The 26,041-nt window shown below is 42.8% G+C and overlaps 1 protein-coding gene across 1 annotated transcript in view; it reads left to right on the forward strand.

Annotated features, from left to right (window-relative positions):
• Nucleotides 1-26,041, forward strand: part of CNIH3 (cornichon family AMPA receptor auxiliary protein 3) — a 288,690-nt gene that overhangs the window by 101,669 nt on the left and 160,980 nt on the right. Inside the window, exons 2-3 of the mRNA XM_007936996.1 lie at nucleotides 13,780-13,848; nucleotides 18,720-18,767. Of these exons, the coding sequence (XP_007935187.1) occupies nucleotides 13,780-13,848; nucleotides 18,720-18,767 (117 nt within the window). The remainder of the gene's footprint in view (nucleotides 1-13,779; nucleotides 13,849-18,719; nucleotides 18,768-26,041) is intronic.

Here is a 26,041-nt window from a genome sequence, read left to right on the forward strand (position 1 = left end):
GATATATAATTCTTGGTTGAAAACTTTTTTCTTTCAGGGTTTTATATATACCATCCTGTTGCCTCTCGCTTGCATGGTTTCTGCTAAGAATCAGAGCTTTTTCTTGCTGGTTGTCCTTTGTAAGTAACGTTTTCATTTTTCCTGTTCTGCTTTCAGGATTCTTTCTTTGTCTTTGATTTTGATGAGTTTGATGATATGTCTTGGTGATTTTCTTTTGGGGTCTATCCTGTTTGGGGTTCTTTGGACTTCCTGAATGTGCATATATTCTCATCTTTCATCCTATCAGGGACATTCTCCTCCAACAAATCTTGGAGAATTTTCTCAGTGATTTCATTTTTCTATTCCTGTTCTGGAATTCCAGTGACATATAGGGTATTCCTTTTGATGGTATCCCACATGAACTTTAGGCTTTCTTCATTTTGTTTTGATCTTTTTTCTGATTGATCCCTTTCCAAAGAAGTATTCAGGTATTTTTCTTCCATCTCATTAATTCTGTGTTCCATTGCATCAATTCTATTCCTTTGCCCTCCAATGTGTTATCTATTTCTTATGATTTAGTATTAATCTTCTGGATTTCTATCTGTAGATTTAGAATCATTTCTAATTTTTCATTTATTTTCTCGTTGTATTTTCTTCCAAAATTCTTCTAGGGCTTTTTCTGTGTTTTCCTTGGTCTTTCCCTCAATCCTTTGAAGATACCTTAATATAATTCTTTTGAATTCCTTATCAGAGAGTTCCAATGCTGCTTTTTCCTCAGGATGTGTTCTGGGTCTGTATCCTGCTTCCTTGTTTCTACCACTTTATCGTGCTTCTTTGTGTGGACTGTGAAGGTCTGTTGTCTCTGAGACATCATGGAGTTATTGTATTTATATCTCTGTTAACTGTTTGTGAAGAGCAGCCAAGAGTGAGTCAGGTTCTTCTTGGTGGTTGTTTATCTTTGGCCTGTTGGTGGAGAAGGATGTGGTGGCTCTTTCTCAGTAAGTGAAGCTGCAGGAGGTGAGGGTGTAGTTGTGTCATATGGGGACTGTTGCTGTCCTCCACTCAGTCAGACAATAATAATAATTGAAAATCAATCAAAAAAGTAAAAGCAATTGGACAAAATATATGCATGTAATCACACAGGATCAGTAACTAAAAAAGAGAAAAAGAAGAAAAAAGAGAAAAAAAATAACCTGCAATATTTGGGGAGAGGGGAATAAGAGACAAAAGGTAAAGAGGAGAATAATGAAGAAAAAAGTGAGAAAAACACAAAAAGAAAAACAAGGAATGGGGTTAACCACAAGGGAAAAAAAAAAAAAAGAAAAAACAGGGAAAAGAAAAAAAGCTGAAAATTAGAACCTGGGAGGGGAAGAATAAAGAACATTAGTAAAAAGGACAGAAGTAATAATAATAATAATAGTTTTAAAACTGACAAAAACAAGCAAACTAAAAAACAGAAAATAGAAAAAAAAATCGGGGCAGGCCAGGGCAGGGCACCCAAGCTCCATCCAGGCACACAGACTGGGATGGAATTTCTGCCAGGCCAGAAAGTGGGTGTGAGTGAGTGATGGCTGCACCTCCATTCACCAAGGGGGTGTGGGGTATAAGAGTAACAAGGGGAATGACATACCTTTCCAGTCGTCTGGGTCCAGAATGTCCTTGGATTTCCTGGCAAGTGGGACCTGTTCTTAAGTCCCTGGAATCTGGGAGAACGCTGTCACTTTAAATATCCAAAATGGTCAAGCTGCTTGTAAACATTCATAATGGCTGTGCCCTCTGGATAGAGAAAAGTCCACAGCTCAGCCCACCTTCCTCTTCGCTGCTTGCCCTTTTACTCCCCAGCCACCAGAGCAGTCCTCTGTGCAGTCCCTGGCTAGCTGCACCAATTTTTAGGTCAATTCTTAGATCTTACCACCACTCAGCAATATCTAAACTATCTGTGCCTTCAGGATCGCTGCCAGAACACAGCTCCATATGTCTCCTTTTTTGGTGTGTTCATGCAAATTATTCTGCTAGTTGTGGTTCAAACCCATCAGCCACTCCTTGGAAGGAAGGTTGGGCAATCTACTTCTGTAGTGATACTGCCTCGGAAACCCAAGGAGGGGTCACTATGAATCAGGTCTGACTTGAGCGCATATAACAACAACAACAACAGTTGGAGTTTAGTCCACTTCTATATCCTTCCCTTCAAGGTTCAGGGGTCCAGGATTATTTTCTGTATCTGTGTTAATTGGTTCCCCTTTTCTTTGTTGAAGAGGGTCTGTGCAGTCTTTCTGCCTATTCTGCCATATTGCCAGAACTCTAGATCACATTTTGCATTGAGTTCTTAGCCATTATTTAGGGATGCTTACTTGAACTGAACATAAAGAAAATGAAAATCCTCATAACCAGACCAATAAACAACATCAGGATAAATTAAGAAGAAAGTGAAGTTGTCAGTGATTTCATTTTACTTGGATCAACAATCAGCAGTCAAAAAATTAAATGATGCCTTTCATTGAGAAAATCTCCTGCAAAAGACCTCTTTAAAATCATTAAAAGCAAAGCTGTCACTTTGATGACTAAGGTACGTCTGACCGAAGCCATGATCTTTGCAATCACCTCATATGCATACAAAAACTGGACAGTGGAAAATGAAGATAGATAAGAATTGATGTGTTCAAACTTGTGTTGGCAAAGAATATTGAATATACTGTAGACTGCTGGAAGAATAAACAAATCAGTCTTAGAAGGAATACTACCAGAATCTTCCTTAGAAGCAAAGATGGAAAGACTTTGGCTTACATCATCCGGAAAGACCATTCGCTAGAAGAAGACAATGTTGTTGGTAAAGTAGAGGGTCAGCAAAAAGAGGGAAACCCTCAGTGAGATGGGTTGACACAATAGTCACAACATAGACCCAAACATACTAGTGATCATGAAGATACCACAGGAGCAGGCCACATTTTGTTCTGTTATGTATAAGGTGGTATGAGTTGGAGCTGACTCAACAGCACCTAACAACAACAACACAATAAATCATCTAATACCTGTTGCACTTGCTGTAGGGATGTATTGTTCTCTAGTTAGAATATGTGCAGTAAAATACATTGTTGTTGTTGTTGTGTGCCGTCGAGTTGGACCCAACTCATAGCGACCCCTCCTTGGGTTGCTGAGGCAGTATCACTACGGAAGCAGATTGCCCAGCCTTCCTTCCGAGGAGTGGCTGGTGGGTTTGAACCGCCAGCCTTCTGGTTAGCAGTCAAGTGCCTTAGGCACTATGCTACCAGAGCTCCTAATAAAATACACAGAAGGGTTGGAAATAGTTGTTCCCCTGAGGAAATGGTCCCCTTTTCTTTTAGATGTTGACAACTATGTAACTGATTTCTTTCTCTTTCCACTTTAGCTTCTGGGAAGCTTAAAAACAAATTTTCAAGCCAACTAAATTAGTTCTTTGACACTTTATAGTCTTGTGTGTGTGTGTATGTGTGTATTATATATAAATAATAAGTACCTTAGTTTACCTAGTATTGCTGTACAAAAATATCTCAAGTGGAAGACATTAAAGAACAGAAATTTATGTTCTCATATTTCTGGAGGCTAAAAGTACAAATCAGTTTCTAGTGCCTGATGGCAATCCTTGGAGTTTCTTTGTGTGTAGACAGGTCCTCACATGGCATCTGTCTTTCCCTGTGTGTACATCCCTGTGTCTCTACTCTTTTTATAAGATACATTTCAGAGATGATTAGATTTAGGACCCACCATATTCTGGTATGACCTCACTAACATGAAAGAAAATGCCTATTTCCACACAGAGGCATGTATATTTATAGGTACAGGGGCTAGGACCTTGATATATATTCTGGGGGGACATATTCAATCCATGACAACAAATATATATAAATGTAAAAATATTTTATATTTTACACAAACATATAATTTCTCCCTCTGAATTTTACTGTAGTTTGAATTGTTCCTGGATCTAATTTTTGTTTTCAATTATTTCCCCACTATTTTCTATATTTCTTGTTAACCATCTGAAATAATTTTTTTAAAATTATATTTTATTGAAATATAATTTATGTACAGTGAAATACACAAAAAGTAAAATGACATGGGTCAGTGCTTTTTTTTTTTTTGCAGTATTCTCTCCCCTCCCCTGGTAACCAATGAAGAAAATTTCCTTCCATATATAAACCTTTCCTTGCTGAAATAATTTTTTATCTGATAGAATATTCTTATACTCTAGTTAATTAGTGGATCTTGAAGGGAGAGGCCTGGAGGCTCAGAATCCCAGGAGCTGTTGCATGATGGATGGATGACTATGCCTTAGTGAACTGGCCTTCCTGTGCTTTGAATTCCTTCAGGGCTCCATCTTTAGTGCAGAGATTACTTGGTTTAAGCACACACCTCCACCTAGGGACACAGCGTAGGGGAACAAAGTAACTGTTCCACTTTATCTGAAGGAAGAACTGGGTGAATTATTGTGATCAAGTAATGAAGTGTTTATGAAAGTATTTTGAAAAGTTAAAAATGTTTTATATTTGTTCATATACTCATTTAACATTTTTTTCCAAGCACTAGACCAAGCATACAAAGATGAGTTAACACATTTATTCACTAGCTGAATTGAGCAACTACTCTGTGCCTGGCATTGATCCAGGTACTGAGGATGGAGCAATGCACAAAACAGTGTCTCTTCTCCTGGAGCCTTATACCCCATCATCCTTGAGGAGCTCTAACCTAGTGGGTTTCTTTGAGTATGTTCTTTGCATATATATGTATGTGGTAGGGCTCACTTTTGAAATCAAAACTATGTTTTCAATTTAAAATTTATAGATCTAAGTTACTATGTTAAAGATGTTTGTATTTGCAAAGGATATAGTTTTTTTTTTTCCCCCCTCTTCTCCCAGCACCAACATCTGTAAGTCACAATCAGTAAGTCTAGGATGTTGTTGCTGTTATGTGCTGTTGAGTCGGACCCGACTCATAGTAACCCCTCCTTGGGTTTCCAAGGCATTATCACTACAGAAGTAGATTGCCCCGTCAAGTATTCTATAAATGTCAATTAGATACCATTGATTGATTGTGCTGTTCAATTCACTTTTTTTTTTTTTTTTTTGCCTGCTAGAGCTATCAATTACTGATAGAGAGGTGTGGAGTCTCCAACTTTAATATTAGATTTATGTATTTATCCTTGAAGTCCTATCAGTTTTTGCCTTAGGTATTTTTATGCTGTGTTGTTAGGCACATACAAATTCAGGATGTCTTACTGGAGAATTGACCCCTTTATCTGCGATCATTTTCCTTACTATGAAATCTGCTTTTTCTGAAATTAATAGAGCTATTCCAACTGTCTTTTGATTAGTTTAGCATGGTGTATCTTTCTTCATCCATTAAATGTAAGACTAGGCAAATGGTATTTTAAGAATAAAAATGATGGATTTTCATTGAGATACTTTGAAGTGTGGGAGCCTTTCTGATGCATCTGTCCACACTCACTCTTGGGTGTGCACTATCCCAGAGTGTGGGCAAGGCTTGCTATGGGGTGCTGTAGGGCTGGGTGTTGGAGGAGGCTTTTGCTTACCCAGAGGAACAGAAGACCCTGGAACCAAAAGAATCAGCAGTCCCCAAAAGCCATGTAGGAGGCTGGAGGCTGAGACCCCCAAAGGATGTCTGGAGGGTCAGTAAACCATTTGAGCCAGACATTCCTACTGACATCACACGTTTGATAACCGCAGATGCCAGAGCAGGCCCAGATTCATGGGAGATAGGAGAAGCCTAGGGCTGGGGACAGTTGTCTAGAGCAGACACTGTGGTTCCTGACTTGCTTGATGTGCCAGGGTCATTGTGCTGCTGGGTGGGCTGGCTGGGTCACAGGGCTGAGTGGAGCAGGGGGCTCTGGACTGACAGAGTGAAACAGGGAATGCTCCAGGTTGCTGTAGGCTGCCCATCCTCCTTCCACCTTCTCCCCTGCTGTGTTGTTCAGAGGGCTGCCTCACTTAGGACAAATTGGCAGAGTGTGGGCCTTCCCATTACCCTCTCCTTTCTGGTCAGGAAGGTTGCTGGCTAAGGCAGAGATTAGCCCTGCTAAGTGTCAGCAGCAGCAAGTTATCAGGGCCTAGGCCTGCCTCTCCTCCTGCTCATTTGGGTTCAGTTCCAGAAGTACATAGCTCTGAGGTGTCTTTGTTTTCTGTTAACTAGACAGGCACCAGGGAAGCAATGTCAGAACCAGCTGTGTCTGCAAATTCTGGCACTGACAATGGCAAATAGCCAGTGTATCTTGTGCTCCCCAGTTTGTACTCATCATTCAGGTTCAGGGACTTGTCTGGGGGGAGCTGATGCTCACCTTCCCAGCTTACCTGCTGATCCCCAGTCTCCTTCCCAGTATCCCAATACTCAGACTTGCTACCTTGTCCTCCCCCAGAGCTGTTCTCCCCTTGGCTCCTACCTTCATCCCCTACTCCACTTTTCTTCTAAATTGACTGGGTTCTACTAGACTCAGTCTGTGTGATTGTAATGCTTATGGCTGAGTGGGGCAGTCATGAAACCAGAGAGGTACCCCAGCATCTGTGTAGTGATAGTAACTACAGTAATACTAGGAGTATTTATTATCACTTACGACGTGCCACATAAGGAGCCCTGGTGGTGCAGTGGTTAAGTGCACAGCTGCTAACCAAAAGGTTGATGGTTCAAATCCCCTAGCCACTGTGAGAGAAAGACATGGCAGTTTGCTTCTGTAAAGATTTCAGTCTTAGAAACCCTATGGGGTAGTTCTACCCTGTCCTATATAATCGCTGTGAGTTGGAATGGATTTGATGGCAGTAAGTTTGGTTTGGCTTTGTGCCAAGCATTGTCGCTAGTGCTTTATGTACATTATTTCATTTATTTTCACAGCAACAATGCGAAGTAGGAACCATTGCTCTCTTCTTTCTGTGTGAGAAACTAAGGCTAGTTAAATAATTCTCCCACAGTTGCACAAACAGTGAGGGGAAATTTGAATTTGAACCAAAACATTCTGATTCATACATATGTGCTTAACCATTATTCTGTCTCGCCCTTTTTTATATAATGGTAGTGTAACCCCGTCCTCAGGAGCTCTGGTAGCATAGTGCCTACTTGACTGCTAACCAGAAGGCTGGTGGTTCAAACCCACCAGTCACTCCTCGGAAGGAAGGTTGGGCAATCCTACTTCTGTAGTGTTACTGCTTTGGAAATCCAAGGAGGGGTCGCTATGAGTCGGGGCTGACTCGACGAAAAATAACAACAACAACAACAAAAAAAAAAAACCCACCAAACTCACTGCTGTTGAGTTGGTTCCAACTCATAGCAACCCCACCTTGGGTTTTCGAGGCAGTATCTCTACGGAGGTAGATTGCCCCATCTTCCTTCCAAGGAGTGGCTGGTGGGTTTGAACCACCAGCCTTCTGGTTAGCAGTCGAATTCCTTAGGCACTATGCCACCAGTGCTGCCAACATACTCTCACTACTGTAATGCTTAAGAAAGTGCTATAGCCTGTGTCATCCCATTTCACACTCCCAAAAACTCAAAGCTTGCAGAAGTGAAGAGACATGCTCAAAGTCACACAGCTGGTAACTGGCAGTGTTAAGACTCAAATGAGATTCCCTCCAAACTCAGGTTCTTCTCATTTTGAAGAGGGAGCCCCTGTTGCATTGCAGAGAGGTGTGAGGACTGCTAGGAATGATTTCATGCAGAGGTGTCAAGACAATGGTGGTTTGTTTTGTGAAGATGTGAGGAGGGGGATGTAAGACAGGCATTGGATGGAAAGGCTGATATGAGAACACTTCAGAAAGTGGTAAAATGAGGATTTCAGAGGATTATGAGGTTGTTGGTGGAGAGGTCAAGTGTGGAGGGTGTGGCTTGAAAGAGGGCTGGGTCTCATTTTCTCCCTGACTAGTAGCCTTGCTGCTGCAGAGTCCTTGAGTTCTTGATCCTTAAGAATCAACTTTGAACTTGGCTCAGCACCATCCTTCTGTGGGGCCCCTTCTGGGCACCCCGCAGCACAGGGAATCCCCACTCATGAAGAGGGCTAGCACTGCTCTTGTAACAATGATAAGCTTTCCTAGATGTGTGCTGTGCGGGAGAGAGTATCAGGATTGTTGTTGTTGTTATGTGCCATCAAGTCAGACCCGACTCATAACGACCCCTGCTTGAGTTTCCAAGGCAGTATCACTATGGAAGTAGATTGCCCAACCTTCCTTCCGAGGAGTGGCTGGTGGGTTTGAATCACCAGCCTTCTGGTTAGCAGTCAAGTGCCTTAGGCACTATGCTACCAGAGCTCCTAGTGTCAGGATAAGGCTACCAAATTCTCCTTTCCCACCTGGATAAGTCCCTTTTCTTCTCTGGTCCTTAGGTTCCTCATTGCTAATTGGAAGGAGCTAGGCCACCCACTTTTTGAAAGTTATTTTATGAGGAGCTCATTAACAGATGTGAAAATCCACAATGGTGTCCCACATTAGAGGGAGACCTGTTGTGACCATCCCACTCTGAATATGCCCACTGCCCAGGTCCCAGCATTGCCTAGGACCTGGCTGTGACAGTTCCTAGAGGTGGATTGGAATGGGGTGGGGTTAGGGCAAAATTCAGAGCCCATGTGCTGGTTGGACATTTATTTTACTTTCCTAGGATCGGCCAAATAAAGCTAAGCCAAAACCCAAAACCAAACCCACTGCTATTGAGCTGATTGTGACTCATAGCGCCCCTACAGAATAGAATAGAACTACCCCATCGGGTTTCAAGGCTGTAAATCTTCATGGAGACAGACTGCTTCATCTTTCTCCTGTGGAGCAGCTGGTTGGTTCTAACCACCCACCTTTGATTAGCAGCTGAATGAATTAACCACCGCACTGCCAAAGCTCCTATAGGTCTAAGCAGACAATTTATTTGATCAGGAGTCCTTAGATCACAGGGGTCTGGGTGCTAAGCCTGCTGTGTCACCCCACACTGATGGAAGCTTTTATTAGTACCACACACACACACACACACACGCACACACACACATTTTAAATAAAGGTGAGACTGCCAATGGAAAAAGCACAGAGAAGAGAAATGAAGACCTTGAGTGCTGGTTCTAGCTCCAGCCCCTCAACTGGGTGGCCTTGGACATAACCAATGACCTCTTATTCTCCTTGATTCTTCATCTGATGTCACACTTATTTGGGGTGTTATATAAAATGAAATAAAACGTGAAAATACTTTGGAAAGTTTAAACCACCTATGGCTTCTGGGCATTGGCTTTTCTAGAAAAATGGAGAAGGGCAGGGCAGTGGTCTGAGTGTCACAGATGGGGAATCTTTTTATATATGATATGTGACATAAGCTGAGCAAAGGATTGAATAAGTGGTTGGTACCCACATGAAGCCCCCAAAAGGTCTATTGAATTTGGAGCCAATGCTTCTTTCTTCTTGTGAGGTTGGAAGTGGCTTAGCAAACAAAGACAGACCTTGCTGTGGCAGTTTGGAATCAGAAAACAAACAGACATTAGTGCTCTGAGCTGTACCAGTCCTAGATCTAAAGCTAGGATAATATAGATTGTGTGTGTTGTTAGCTGCCAGGCAGTTGGTCCCTGACTTGTGATGAGCCCATCCACAATGGAACAAAACGCTGTACAGTCCTATACCATCCCCATGATTGTTTTCAGATTGAACTGTTGTGATCCGTAGGGTTTTCACTGGCTGATTTTTAGAAATAGAGAGCCCCGTGTTTCCTTTTAGTCTGTCATGGTCTGGAAGCTCTGCTGAAACCTATTCAGCATCATAGCAACATGCAAGCCTCCACTGACAGGTAGTATCTGTGCATAAGGTGCGTTGGTCAGGAATTGAACCCAGGTCTCCTGCATTGAAGGAGAAAATTCTACCACTGGACCACCACTGCCTCATATTGTATGTGTATCTATCACCACCACTAAAATCACTGACATCCCCTGCCTTCCTCCCATCCAGTGGAGCTCTTGATGAGCTTCAACAAAACCCTCAGAAAAAGCCCAGAGGGCTTAGGCTGAGGTTTGAGGGAATTGCTGTTGTTGGGACAAGACATGGTGAGGAAATTAAAGAATGAACTCTATAAAGTAGAACTGTATTCTGGGCATGGCTTTTGGGGACTTCTGAAAAGGCTTGGATGAGTATAGAAGCCTGCTTTTCTTGGGAGGTGTTTATTTTGGGTCATAAATGCTCTGGTTTGTTTCTTTTTACACTAATGTTGACCAAACCAAAAAACAAACTCACTGCCATCAAGTGAATTCTGATTCATAGTTACCCTCATTGGTTTTCAAGGCTGTAAATCTTTATGGAGGCAGACTACCCCATCTTTCTTCTGCAGAGCAGCTGATGGGTTCAAACCACCAACTTTTTGGTTAGCAGCCAAATGCCTTAACCACTATACCACAAGAACTCCTTCTAACATTCATGGTTGGCATCAAAAGGCATTCCTTCCAGATAGCATCTTCAGTAACAGCAGTGATTCCCAGGGTCTCCTCCCCTCTTGCTTCAAGTACCAGCTGCCTTTGCTGCATTTACCCCAGACCCACCTTCCTGAACATCTATGGAGACACAGCCCAGGATACATGACTATAGGGATTGTACAGGTGTGTCTTCACTATTTAGGGTCTTGACTCCCTTACTCCATGGGTTCCCAGGCTCTTTGAGTGCACCACCAGTTGTGCACCACCAGCTACACAGAAAATTATATTCAGTTGGCTGGACCAAAATATAGTGCATTGCCTTTATGACTGGATAAATAATTAGCCCAAAGAGTGCTGATGTCAGCCTAGTGGGCAAGGTAGGAATGATGAACCTAGAGGTCTGTCCTTGGTTGTGCTCAGTTTATATTTGGATATTGAGAACATGATGCTTGTTAGGATTTGTAGTGGGGACATAGATCATGTCTCAAAGGTCCAACGTCCAAATGGACCAAATCAAATGAGGAGGAATTCATAGGGATAAAAGCAAGTTCCTGCTTTTAGGCCTATCAATACTCATGCAGAATAATGCTGACTGAGCTTAACTGAAACACATATAAAAGAACACCAGGGCTTTTAGGCAGTGCCAGTTTAATATAAAGCTAGGGATGTGATGTGGCCACAAAAAAGCAAATTCTATTAGATTGCATTAACAGAGACATAGGTTACAAAACAAAGGAGGTGAGTGATGGCCTTACTCTGTGTGCCAGCCAATTTTCAATATGATGTTCAGTTCTGACAGTCACACTTTAGGGTGGACAGTTGTAAACTGCAGTGTCAGAGAAAGGCAATCAAGATGAAAGGTGACTTAAAATCAGTTTATATAAATAACAGTTGTAGCAATTTAGCTTGAAGAGGGATTTTGTGGAGTCACGAAAGCTGAGAACATTTAAAATGTTTTCTTGTGGAAGAGTGATTTGACCCTCCTATGTGCTTCTAAAACACTGTCATCCAACAGAACTTTCTGCAGTGATGGAAATAGTTTCTATCTATGCTGTCTAATAGCTACTAGAAGCATGTGGCTTTTGAGCACTTGCATTGTGACTAGGAAATGCATTTTTAATTTAATTTTAATTAATTCCAATTAAAATTTAAATGGCCACATGTGGTGAGTGGCGATGTTTTGGGACAGTGCATCTCTAGCGGGTAAATAAAGAACTATACCATGGGTTGGCATGTTTTCTTTTCTGAAAAAAAAAAGAAGAGGGCTAGATAGTAAATATCTTGGACTTTGCAGACCACATGGTTTCTACCAAGGAGTTCTGGTGGCATAGTGGGTAAGGCATTGGGCTGCTAACCAGAAGGTTGGTGGTTCAAATCTATCAGCCGCTGTGCAGAAGGAAGATGGGGCAATCTACTTCTGTAAAGATTTATAGTCTTGGAAACACAATGGGGTTTGCTATGAGTTGGAATGGACTTGATGGCAGTGGTTTTTTTTTTTTTTTTCTTTTGGTATAGTCTTTACTGTAACTATACTCAGTTCTGCTATTGCAATATGAAAACAACCACAGACAGTATGTAAATGAGAGAATATGGCTGTGTTCCAATAAAAGTTTATTTATGGAGACTGCAATTTGAATTTCAAATCATTTTTACACCTCAAAGTATTATTCTTTTGATTTTTCAATGATTTAGAAATGTAAAAACCAAATCCAAGCCATACTTGGCCAGTTGGCTATATTTAGGTGTAAGCTACAGGGATGCATGTAGTATTCATTCAATAAAGGAAGGTGATGCATTAATTCGAGGTGGCCAGAAATAGAGTGAGCATCCTCAGTAAATGCTGAGTTTCTTGTTCCTATAATGTTCAAGACAGGGTGGATAATAACCTGTCTGGCAAGGGATGATATAGAAATGTGTCCATTTAATACAAGTTACACTAGAATTTTCCTCTAACTCTATTGTTGTTAGCTGCCATCATGTTGGTTCTGACTCATAGTGACCCGGTGTACAACAGAACAAAATGCTGCTTGGTTCTGCACCATCCTCACAATCATTGCTATGCTTGAGCCCAACTTTGCAGCCACTGTGTAAATCCATCTCACTGAGGATCTTCCCATTTTTTTTGCTAATCCTCTACATTACCAAGCATGATATCCTTCTCCAGGGATTGGCCATTTCTGACAATATGACCAAAGTGTAAGAGGTGTAATCTGGCCATTCTTGTTTCCTTAAGAACTTTCTGGCTGTACTTCTTCTAAGACAGATTTGTTCGTTCTTCTAGCAGTTCATGGTGCATTCAATATCGCCAGCACCACAATTCAAGCTCTGTAGGAGTATTGAAATCAGGATGACATATGACTGCTTTACAGTTACATTTACTTTGTAGAGGGAAGTCAGTTGTTTTCCCTCAGTTGGTACTTACTCTCCAGCCTATGTTACTAGAATGGGGTCACTCAGGGGATGGTGTGCTGGATTCATTGCTGCAGAAATTCTTCCACATGTTCTGGGATCCCTGGGATGTGCCTCAGTGGGGGGAGTTAGTTATGTACATTTACATGCAGCCCAGGAGAGACATGCTGATGGTACCCAAGGCCTCCATCCTTCTAAAAGAGGATACTCCACTGGCCAAATACCACTTTGTCTTCCATTGTCTCTCCCTGCTGGGGACAGTGTGGCTGGGGTTAGGAGTGGTCTTGGGAACTTTCATTAGTTCTTTCCTGTGGATGGGCCATCACTTACTCTGTGACTAAGGAATGTCATCTACAAGATTCTCCCTTAAGTGGGGAAAACATTGCTCTTAGGGGCTATGAGTCTCTTTCCAGAATGAACATTAGACCAAAATCCAGTGGACTGAGCTGCCACACAGTGACTGTCTGGAGCTGATTGTCCATTCTGTGGACATTTGAGATCTGGTTATTATTATTGTCAATTCTCCTTCCTCCCTCCCTCCCTCCCTTCCTCTTCTTTTGCCTTGCTTCTGTCCATTTTACTTCCAATCAACATCTCTGCCAGAAAAAACAAAAGTAAATACCCTAAACAGCCCTTTCTGTAAGGAGAGAAGCCAAAATTACTGATTTGAAGTTTCAAATCTTTTGCGCCTTTATTCAAATCCTAGCCTGTTACCACAATAGAGTTTTTCCTCCATCTTTGTAAAGCACAAGAGGCTTAAAAACGTTTTTATGTTGGACATTTTAAAGCTCACACAAAAGTAGACAGAAAAGTATAGTCAACCCCATGTGTCCATCACCAGCTTTGATAGTGACCACTCCTGGCCAGTCTTGTTTCATCTACCCTTCTTCCTCCCACCTATATTATCCTGAAGCAAATCTACAGGAGGCTTTGGAAAGGGTGCATTGCCTTACCTATGCACTAACATCTTGGTTCTGCATATTCCATTTCAGATCATTGCCTTTGATGAGTTAAGGACGGATTTTAAGAGCCCTATAGACCAGTGCAACCCTGTTCATGCGGTAAGTGTGGGTGCTAGGGATGGGAAGGATGATGTCACCACAGGTCACCCAGGGCCTGGGAAGGAGGGTGAGGATTTTGACAAGTATAAGGAGTAAAGGAAGAGAACATACCTTGGCCCTGATTATGACTCTGTACCTTGCTTGAGGAGACTTCTTATTTTGGGGCCCTGCTGAGGTCTTGAAATATCTTACAAGTCAAGTGTGGAAAATCCCAATAACCCAGCTGGGAAGGGGCTGCTGGATTGGCTGTTGAATCCTCAGGCCTTTTTCTCACTCATCTTTGAATGAGGAGAGTGGCCCCATGTTTGCTCACATGTTTGCAGGGGCTTTGGGCTCAATAGTGGCCTTCCCCACCTCTACTTGGGTGCCAGGCTTTCTCAGATGGAGACTTGAAGGGAGGGTTGATGTACAAAGGTCTTAGCCCAGTGTGCATTTATCTGCCCAATATCTGCTGGCCAACATGTGTTTATCTCAGGTACCTATGTGGTCCTGTGGGCAGCTCACCTCCCACTAAGGACTTGGATGCAACCTGGTTGCCCTGGTCCAGGCTCAGTATGTGGAAGAACACCTGCCCCAGTGTGCACAGCTTCCAGAACCCTGGTGCTCCATCATGCTTCTCCTCAATCAAGTCTCTTAAAGAGACAACATGGATTAAGTGGTGAGAATATAGGCTTCCACAGCACTGCTCTGCACTGCTCTGCTGCCCCTCCCATCTGCCTGGACTTTTTCCTGTTACAAATAAATACCAATCAGTATGCTGAATTTCTAAGCAGTTTTGAATGAAGCCTTTTGGCTATTTAGATTCTAATTGGGAGCCCCTGAAAGGCTATAGAAGGAGAGGCCTTAATTCAGGGAGACAAGGAGGACATAGTCTCTGTAGGGTAGGAGTGGGTGTTGTTGCCTGACTGCTTCTCTGGTCAGGGTAATCCATGTCCCAGAGACAGATGTTAGCCATGCATTTGGATAGAGGCTTTTGTAAACTTTTTCCAGGCCTGCATTCTAGGTTCAAGATGGAGCATACACAGTTCACATGAGTGTATTTCTCAATCCAAGCTTACTGGTCCTGTGTTTGGTTGAAGTTCCATCTAGGCCATGGTTCCCAGTGCAAAGGCAAGTTTTGTCTGTTGAATGGCTTTGTTGTTATCTTTAGTAGGAGGTTTTAGAGAGAATACCAGACTCTATTAGCATGCTATCATTTTAACCTTGAAGGTTTATGGCATAATTCTTTAGTAATAGGGACAAAGAGGTCTATTCTCCTTTAAATATAAGCCCCTTGAAGAAGGATATGCTCTTAGGGAGGTGACAGAAGACCATTGTGGGGGACCAGGACTTTATTCGTCTCTAGAAAATAAGGGCTCAGGGTTATTATTGGAGTGGTGATTTTTGAGTTTTTACTATGTGCTAGAAACTTTATGGAGTTACTGGGTGGCGCATACAGTTAAGTGATCCACTAGTAATTAAAAGGTTGATGGTTCAAACCCACCCAGAGTCACCTTGAAAGACAGGCCTGGTGGTCTGCTTCTAAGAGATCCAGGCTTAAAAAGCCTATAGAACAATTGTACTCTGCACATGTGGGGCTGCCATGAGTCAGAGTGAACTTGATGGCAACAACCAACAACAGCAACAAGGAACTTTATATACATGAACTATAATCATTACAATCATTATAATCATCTGCCAGACAGGTGTCATTAACCCAGTTTACAGACCATGTAATTGAGACTCTTGTCAAGGGATTCATAGGCCACAAGTGGTGAAGTCAGGATTTGAACTCAGGTCTGTTTGTTTCCAAACCATGTGTTCTTACCATTTACTCCATGTTGTGTCTTTATGAGATATGGTTCTGTAATGTTTGAGACTCCTTTTGGCATAGATTCATTGATTCAATGAAATGGAGCCAAACTCCAGTGAAATAGAGCCAAACTCCAATGAAATGGAGCCAATTTGTGTTGCAAGTTGAAAGGATCTCTAAGATTGACTTGAAAATTCATTACATTTTGTGAAACTTATAATTACTAAAATCTATTTCATGTCCATCTGAACGACCTCAACACCTACCTTTGATAACTTGGATCTGTCACACCTGAAAGGATTTCATCCCAGCTCTCATTTCTTTCTGGATGTTTTTGTGTTTGGCACCAACATGACACACTTGGCTTGTCCGTATCTGCCAGGTGCACAAAGCTGCCCTAGTCTGAGAGCAGGCTTCCCTTTTGGAAGTGAGGAAGTCAAGAGTCTCCTTTCCTTCATTTCAATTGTAAATTCTAACTGGAAAGCAGCCTACTTAGAACATCTGGAGCTTTCTGATATGATCCCAGGGTAAGTGGTGGGGGGGGAAATTTGTCCTGCCCTTCAGTCCCATCACACAACTTCCACCCTGGGTTGCAAGGGATTGGTGGTACCATGAGACATTTTTGTGGAGTTAGTTTCCATCTCACCATGCAAGTCCCTTCATTTAGACAAAGAAAATTATGGCAATTAGATGTTCCATGAGGAGCTTCTGTGGAAGGTCAGCGCAAGAACAGAACCTGCACAGAGTAGGCACAATAAATATTTGTTGATGGAGGAATGCGTGAATATGGAAGGGTGAAGTTGTCTAGCATAGAAGCTAGATCTCAGCTCTCCTTTTCACTCCTGAGGCATACTTTTAATTGGTTGACTAATTTAGGAACCTGGGTCCTATGGTAACCAGATATTTTTAATGGACACAGTAAACTTCTTTGATGCCCGTGGGGAAAGAACTCGTCTGAGCTTGGGAAGGGGGGAAACCAAGACAATATAAGACAACATAAAAACCCTAAATGGAAGAGTTTTAGGCATATTTCCCCAGTTCTTATGAGTTCCTCCCTGGAAGGAAGTTAGATGCTTTGGAGACTTCACCTAACACATCTTCAAGCTCTGCAAAGCCCTGGAAGTGGCATTTCAGGCTCAATTGGCTTGAGAAGCTACTTTCCTGGGTGATAACTTGGGCCTTGAGAGGACTCGTGTTACAAATTGCCCACCAGCTCTGGTAGTGTAGTGCCTAAGGCACTTGACTGCTAACCAGAAGGCTGGTGCTTCAAACCCACCAGTCACTCCTCAGAAGGAAGGTTGGGCAATCTACTTCCATAGTGATACTGCCTCGGAAACCCAAGGAGGGGTCACTATGAGTCGGGTCTGACTTGATGGCACGTAACAACAACAACAACAACATGCTGAATTTCTAAGCATATTTGATGAGGCCTTCTGTCTATTTAGATTCAAGAATATTATTGGACTTGCTGGGTGAACCCCCTTTTGGAGGAGGAGGGATGCTCTGTATTTCCCCTTGTTCCTTATGTTAATTTTCCTCCCTTCCTTTACTATCTGGGCATTCTGTATCACTTTAAAGCACTGAAAGATCTTGTCCTGCAGAGGGTCTGGTGCACTGGGAATGAGCTAGTGTGTGCCCTGTACCCCCTCCTTCATGCCTACTACTTCATACCTGTTTTGGTTATCCTCCATTCAGGCAGCCTCTGTGCCCAGCTCTGTGTGCATCTCTCTGTGTGCATGTGTGTTTGTATGTATGTGTGTCAGTGTGTGTGTGCATGTGCACATGTGTTGAGGAGGATGCAGTCTGTCTTCCTCGCCACATGGACACTAATTTGTCCTGATGTGGACTGATTCTCTGGGCTTCAAAGATGCTTGGGAATCACTATATTCATGATTCAATTAGGGAAATTGAAGTTTCCCAGCCACCTGTCCTCTTCAGATTCAGGAGGAATCTCATTACCATTAAATCTATGGCAACCAAACAGCCTGGATAATGAAGCACTGGAGGTACCACAGCTGTGTTCAGCATAGCCTTGGGAATGGTCAGAGTCACTGCAGGGGAAGGGAGCCCACATCGTTTATTGGCGATGTGAACATTGTCATCTGCCTAGCCATAGAGCAGCTTCACTTGGCTGTGAGCCAGACTCTAGGGATGAACTTGGACTTTTTGAGAAGTTTTACCCTGAGGGAACTCTTGGCGTCTAATTTAGTGGGCAGAGTGCTTCCTCCAAATACACTTATTTTAGAAAAATAAAACCATCAGGAAGAAAGTTTGTCTTCCTTAGACACTGATCAGGGCACATTACTGTTCTTTGAGACCCAGGGTGGGCTGACTATGGGGGGGTTTAGGAAGTTTAGTGAACATGTGGGGCCAGTTCTTCAGTTTGACCGTCTTATGGTGGTTCAGTGGTAGAATTCTCACTTTCCACGAGGGAGACCCAGATTCGATTCCCAGCCAATGCGTTTCAAGCACAGCCACCGTGCCCCTGGAGGCTTGTTTGTTTCTACAATGCTGAGCAGGTTTCAGTGGAGTATCCAGACTAAGATGGTCTAGGAAGAAAGGCCTGGCAATCCACTTCAAAAACCAGCCATTTGAAACCCTGTGGAATCACTATGGTCTGATTTGCAACCAATCATGGGAATGGTGCAGGACCAAGCAGTATTTCATTCTGTTGTGCATGGGGTTGCCGTGAGTTGGCTGACTCAGCAGTAGCTAAAAACAACAACAGCACATGGTATATGGAGGCTGAGAGGCTTTGCTTGTGGACAGAAGTACAGAAACTAAACCCAAGGAGGGGTCTCTATGAGTCAGGTCTGACTCGACAGCAAATAACAACAACAATAGGCCCAAATGGCTGAGAGGAAAGCTGAGCCCACTCTGTTGCTGGAGAGTTCTGTGACTACCAAATGACTATGACAAGGTGGAGGGAAAATATCTGAGTAGGAGTGCTTGGCCATATGGCCAGGAAGGGCCTCTGATGGGTTCTACCTCCTCCACTGGGGACTGAACGTGGGGGCCTCTCATACTTTTCGGTGAAACCCCTAACCCCTCTCTTTTCTCTCTTGTGCACTCCTGATAGAGGGAACGGCTGAGGAACATTGAACGCATCTGCTTCCTTCTGCGAAAGGTCAGTGAAAGAGCTCCTGATGGAGGGTGGAGGGTCTTGGTGATGGATGGTCACAGTCAAAAGAGGTTGGTGAGACCCAGGGCCTGCTCCAGTGCTATCTTGTGGGAAGGTGAATGGTGGTAGGGGCAGAGGAGGTGGGAGCAAGGGATTGGCTCCTTGGAAACCTCCAGAGACAAGAGGAGCTAATTAAAAGGGGGGACCATCAATCACAGTGTCAGGCAGCACTGGGTATTTGCAAGTACCCTCTGGTTGGATTTAGAGGCTTTTTATCTTGCATGGTGATAGATGGCTTTAGAGTTGATGTAGCCTCACCCCCTTTGTTCAGTCTAGTACTGGGCTCAGGAATGCTCTCACTTCATGTAGGGACGTTTTTAACTGGATACTGGGTTTCTTTTGAGGTCTCAGCCTGTCATTCAGCTTTTTAATTTGATTGGCAGCCTCATTGGGAGCACTGGAGGAGTGGGAGGGGGAGGTGATAGGAGCAGAGCCATTGGGAGAGTTGCTCTGAATGGATGGGCTGTGGGTCACAGCTGCCCTAAACTCATTCAAGAAGCAAACACCTGCATGCATATTCATGTGTGCACATGCGGCTAAAGCTTGGTATCTGATACAACTCCATGACATGGCTAGGGAACTTCTGTGACAAGGAGACCAGCTTGTCACTCTGCAGTCAGGAAAGTGTATGCTTTTAGAGGCAAAGTGTAGAGAATCACAACTTACAGATAAATTAAACAGCATCCATAGCCTTTTGGCAAAGAACACCCCTGACCTCTGTACTGAGTGGTAGGCTACAGGCCATAGGAAAGCCAACTGCCACCTGTGGGCCTCAAAGGAGCTTGTTTAGTTTGGTTTTTGAATATTTACACTTTTATTTGTAAAATGTATAAAGCATCCCTGTTACTTAGGCTATGGGTTTAAACGCATTGTAAAAACTAAAAACAACAATTTATGATGGAAATAAACCACTTCAAAGGACAAATTTTTAAATTTTTTTGTGCCCTTATGTGCCCACGAGAGATACTACGTGCTATGCCAACATCAATAGAAAAGAATTTTTGCAAACTTTTGACCTTTTACTTTCTATATTTCAATAATGATACCTTTCATTTGGAGAGAGCGCTTAATCAAGAATCAATTATTTTTTTTAGCTAATTACTTGTCCTTTAATGTTTTCTAAGAAACCCAGCAGGTTAGAATTCTACATCTTGGATTTTACAGCAGGCAAGTGTACTTGGTTGGATGAGACTTGCATATGAAAATGCTAGTGATCCAGGGAACGAAGAATGACTAAGAAAATGATGTATGATGTTTGACATTAAGAGTAATTCATGAATTTGTAAATTGTTTTCCCAGATAAAGGAGCTCTGGTGGCACTGTGGTTAAGGCTTTGGGCTGCTTAACCAAAAGGTTGGTGGTTCACACCCACCAGCTGCTCTATGGGAAAAAGATGAAGCAGTCTGTTCCTGTAAAGATTTATAGCCTTGGAAACTCTCTGGTGTAGTTCTATTCTGTTCTATAGGATCGCTATGAGTCAGAATTGACTCGTTGCCAGTGGGTTGTGGTTTTTCCCATATAATATCTTAGACACACAATCTACTCCAACCATCTCTTCCATATAAACTGGAAGAAGATTAAATCATTGATTTGTCTTTCAAACTCCAAATTATGCCCCCCCGCCTTTTTGTCATCCTTAATGTAGTATCAGGAGCCCTCATAGTGCAGTGGTTAAAGCACTCAATTGAGGTCAGTGGTTTAAACCTACCAGCTGCTCTGCATGAGAAAGATGAGGCATTCTGCTCCATAGAGATTGCAGCCTTGGAAACTCTGTGGGGGCAATTCCACTTTGTCCTATAGGGACACGATGAGTTGGAATCAACTTGACGACAATGGGTAATATAACACCTGGAGTTCCTGGGAGGAAAATTGAAGCTAGACATGAAAGGACATGAAACACTGACTTCAAGACTTTTAGGTGTTATAACTGCGCATGTTCATACAGTTCTATAGCTTAACAGTTTTCTAGCTCCCACGGGGGCTGCTCTGAGGTGAGGAACATTCCTTAGTAAACCTGAGACAGAAACAAGCCTTGTGCTTTATTTCCTTGTGGAATCTTCCCTCTTCCCTCATTCCTCTCCTGCAAGCACATCTATTCTTTTAACATTGGGCCCTATTCGTTCTTTACTGCTGTTTCTGTGCATCCTGGGTACTGGTAGTACTGTTTGTTGATGTCAGCATGATTTCTTTCTGAATATAATTTCAAATTATTTGCACTCCTGAGAGTTCAGCCGTCAAAGACTTCTGTACCTCATTCCTTAGCTGATGTTGGTAATTCTCTATTTATTCAAAGATTCATTTAAGTACTGGGCATGTAGGGCTGTCTACTCCCAGTAGAATGTAAGTTCTGGAAGGACTACAGCTTGATCTGTTCACTGTCATATCCAGTGACATAGAGCATAGAAGGATGTGCTGCCCATTGATGGTGTACAATAAGTATTTATTAAGTAAATGAACAGATGCATGCTAACTTTCTGACACATCCATAATCTAAATCCTCTTGTTGGGAATACTGGGATAGTCAATAATCTTTGTTTATTTCTTCAAACCAGTAGTGTCCAGGACATAGCCCAACATGTATATATCTTACTACATTTACTCTTTGTATCAGATTTGTCTTGTAAAATCAGTTTTAACTCTATATTGTATTCAATATTGACATAGAAAGTCTCCAACCTACAGTTTCTCCTGTCTCATTACTTTTCCTTTATGTTTATGCTCTCTGATCTATTTGTGGCCTGTAATTTAACCTTAAGAATATCATCTCTTAGCAATTCTGGTCCCTCCAATTGGAGAGGTGGTTCACGGTGGTGGTGAAGTGTGCAGGTGTCTGCTGTTTCCGAACTCTGCCTCTGCCTTTATTAGCTGTATAACCCACAGCATATGCCTAAGTTTGACTCAGAGCTGGGGTTGATAATAACAGTACCCCCTCACAGAGTTGTGAAAATTAAATACATGTGTATCTAGCTTATAAGTGTTCTGTATATATTAATTATTATTATTTAAAGGAAAAAATGCTGTCAAGTTGATTCTGACTAATAGTGATCTTATAGGACAGAGTAGAACTGCCCCATAAGGTTTCTAAGGCTGTAATCATTATAGAGGAGCCTTGGTGGTACATAGGTTAAGTGCTTTGCTGCTACCTGAAGGTTGGTTTGAACCCACCAGTAAGCAGCTCCGTGGGAGAAATATATGGCAGTCTGCCTTGGAAACTCTATGGGGCAGTTCTACTCTGTCCTGTAGGGTCATTATGAGTTGGAATCAAGTCGACGGCACACAGCAACAACAAATGTTTATGGAAGCAGACTGCCACATTTTTCTTCCATAGAGTAGCTGTAGATTCAAACCACTAGCCTTTTCATTAGCAATTGAGTACTTAACCACTGTGCCACCAGAGCTCCTTTATTATTTTATTAGCTTCTGCCTAAAATCCCGTATAGTGTCCTTAAGCACATGCTTGATGCTGAATCAGGCTGAGATAATTCTTGGCTGGAGGCATTCCTCTTAGAGCCTCCTTCCATTGTCTTCTTGTTGTTGTTGTTGTTATGTGCCATTGAGTCGGACCCGACTTGGGTTTCTGAGGCAGTATCACTACGGAAGTAGATTGCCCCATCTTCCTTCCGAGGAGTGGCTGGTGGGTTTGAACCACCAGCCTTCTGGTTAGCAGTCAAGTGCCTTAGCCACTATGCTACCAGAGCTCCATTGTCTTAGCTAAGTGCCATTTGGTAGTTGAGCAACCTTGTGAGGTATATGACAGGCCTGGGGCTCCTCCTTCCTGCTTCTCTCATTTTGAATGAACTTCTGACCTGGATTGGTGTTTTGGGGATGGTGAGGAGGGTCCATGGGTCTAGTTAGCATCACCACTTTCCGGAAATTATACCTTCCAAGAAATTTCTTGGAACTAGTCTCCCAAACACCCCAGAATGTGATGTATCTCAGCAGCGGATTGCTGTTAAACCACCTCCTCGCTTTCTCGGGAGGAAGGAAGGGATTTTTAAAGTGGATCCATTTTTAGCTCTATAATTATCAGAAAATGTGTTCTTTGGGTAATTGTCTGAACTGCAGGATTCTTGTGTTGACTTGTGTTTATGATTCGTTTTTCATGGCAAGAGCCACTTGCTTGTCATTCTCCTTTCTCCAGTGGAGTATGTTGTGGGCTGTGTGGACCAGCCATCAAGTGCAGGCTGGGGAACTGGGAGTAACATGGAACACAGAGCTGGTTTAATGCCTGCTTCCAAGCACATAAACAGTCCTGGGGGTAGGAGACTGACCAGGGACTTCCAGTTGCATTGCCGTTTTCTGAGGACATTTAGAAGAGATGAGATTAAATTGGAACTCAAGAGATAGGTATGAGAACAAGTAGAAATCTTGTTTATGAATGGCAGTTGTTAAGCCATGTTATGTTGTTAAGGGATTGCTTGCCCTGAGGGGCTATGGAATGTTCATGTCCTATCAACAAAATTGTTGTTAGGTGCCATCAAGTTGGCTCTGACCCATAGTGACCCTGTGTACAATAGAACAAAACACTGTATGGTCCTATGCCATCCTCAAAGCCCTTGCTGTGCTTGAGTCCATCATTGCAGCCACTTTGTCAATCCATCTCATTGAGGGTCTTCCCCTATTTTGCTGACCCTCTCCTTTACCAAGCATAATATCCTTCTCCAGGGACTGGTCCCCTCTGACAACACGTCCAAAATAGGTAAGACAAAGTCTGGCCATTCTTGCTTCCAAGGAGCATTCTGGCTGCACTTTGTCCAGCACAGATTTGTTCATTTTTCTGGCAGTCTGTAGTATTTTCAGTATTCTCCTCTAACACCACAATTCAAAGGCATCAACTCTTCTTCGGTCTTCCTTATTCATTGCCTAACTTTCACATGCATGTGAGACTATTGAAGACACAGTGGTTTGGGTTAGGCACACCTTAGTGTTCAAAAGTGACATCTTTGCTCCTTAACACTTTAAAGAATACTTTTGCAGCACATCCGCCCAGTGCAATACGACATCTCATTTTCTGACTGATGCTTCCATGGGTGTTGATTGTAGATCCAAGTAAAATGAAATCCCTGAAAACTTCAATCTTTTCTCCATTTATCATGATGTTGTTTATTGGTCCTGTTGTGAGGGTTTTCATTTTCTTTCTGTTGAAGTGCAGTCCATACTGCAGACTGTAGTCTTTAATCTTCATCAGAAAGTGCTTCAAGTCATTTTCACTTTCAGCAAGCAAGATTGTGTCATCTGCACATTACAGGTTGTTAACGAGTCTTCCTGCAATCCTGATATAGTCCAACTTTTCAGGTTATTTGCTCAGCCTCCAGCTTGAATAAGTAACTTGCAAACACCTACCTATTAATAACTGGGATATGGAATGTACGAAGTATGAATCTAGGAAAATTGGAAGTTGTCAACCAAATTAAACAACCATTTTTCTGCGATGGTTTCAAATTAGATGGAGTTAGATTGAGAGGCGCATCTAGTTTCATAATTTTGGGATATCCTTTCTGATTCTCCAGCTTTTTTCCTGGTTTTCCCAAGAGTGTGCCTGGTCCTACTACAGGCTGGCTGACATTAGTGAATGTAGAAAGTGCTGATGGATGATTAATTTTTACTCTCTCCATTGTGCTGTTGCCCTTGGATGTGGCAGAAGAGGATGAGAGAATAGAATGAAAGGAGCTGAATTCACTGGGGAAATATAACTAGGACTGGCTGTGATGGTTAGTTGTGTGTCAACTTGGCTGGGCCTGGTTGAGTGGCTGGGCAGCTGGTGGTAGTTATTCCCCATGATGAGTCTGGCAATCAACTCCATGGTGGGATCTACCACAAGCAGCTGAGTAGCTGCCTTTGGGATGTGGTCTGCTTCCTGTATATAAGGAGAAGCCTTGGGAATGGTCTCTAGCCTGTGGCACGCTTGGACCCTGCATATAGCCGTGTCATTGCTCAGCAGCCTGCTATGCTCTGCCGACCTTGGGACTTACAATGTACTTAAGTTAATGGTCTGCCATGTAGTTTGGTAACATCGGGACTGTGCCTTTTTACTTGTTAACCTTGGGGCTTCTCAGCCTCAGCAGCCAGCAGCTGTCTGAGTAAAGAAACGCCTCTAGCTCCAGTGGGCTGGGAGCAGGAGGCAGAGCTGGACCCCAAGATTGAGGGGCTTTCACCCAGCTCCTAGAGCCTGGCACTTGAACTTGGACTTAAAGCCTCCAAATTGTAAGAATAAACTCTTTGTTTATTAAGGCCATCCCATTTGTGGTATATTTCTTGTCAGAGTGCCACTAGGTGACCACAACACTGGCCTATGCACCTCATGCCCAGCCACCATGTATCTGTCAGTGGTGGTTTGTGTGTTGCTATGATGCCCTATGGGCGGGGTGGTTTGTAGGGAGAGTCTATCTATTGGATAGGTTCACTCACCCTTACCACCCCATGCCTGGCATACCCTGGCCTAACTGCCCCTACTAGGGGCTGACCTTGCTCCATGGAACCATGATGATACAATGGTTAAGCACTGGACTGCTAACCATAAGGTTAACAGTTTGAACCCATCAGTGGCCCTATGGAAGAAAAGATGTAGGGATCTGCTCCCATAAAGATTACAGCCGAGGAAACTCTATTGGGGAAGTCCTACTCTATCATATAGGGGTGCTATGAGTCAGAATCAACTGTGAAGCACAAAACAACAACAGTGATGCTGAACAGGTTTTAGCAGACCTTCCAAACTAGACATGGACTAGAAACGTTGTAGGAACAACAAGGTCCTTACCCCCTGTTGGGAAGAGCCAATGATCACAACAGGTTGAAGCAGAAAGCAAAAGGTTTATTGACTATCAATACCAAGGAGACAGAGAGAATCACTTCTCTAAAATGTCTGTCTCCTTGAGCAAAGGGGTAAACATGATTATATAGGGAGATGGGAAAGGGCTTGAAGATCCCTTGGACTGCCAGGAATGTCTTTGTTCTTCTCTTCTATTGTTACTCTGGACTCAGCGTCCCTTTTCCAGGGTCATCTTGCTTCATAGGCTGTGGTTCTCAGCCGAAACCAGTCTTGGGAGAGGGTTATGCTTAGAAGAATGCATAATTGAAAATAACAAACCTAAAGAACTCAGCAGTCATAAAGAAGTTAGCTATTCTAGGTACTTAAAAGAAAGCAAAAGGGAGGAAAAAATAGCAAGTTAGTCACTATGATTTTGTTGTTGTTGTTATGTGCCATTGAGTCGGACCCGACT

Source organism: Orycteropus afer, unplaced genomic scaffold (assembly GCF_000298275.1).
Source record: "Orycteropus afer afer isolate SDZICR_OR568_19922 unplaced genomic scaffold, OryAfe1.0 scaffold00039, whole genome shotgun sequence".
NCBI classification, from domain to species: domain Eukaryota; kingdom Metazoa; phylum Chordata; class Mammalia; order Tubulidentata; family Orycteropodidae; genus Orycteropus; species Orycteropus afer.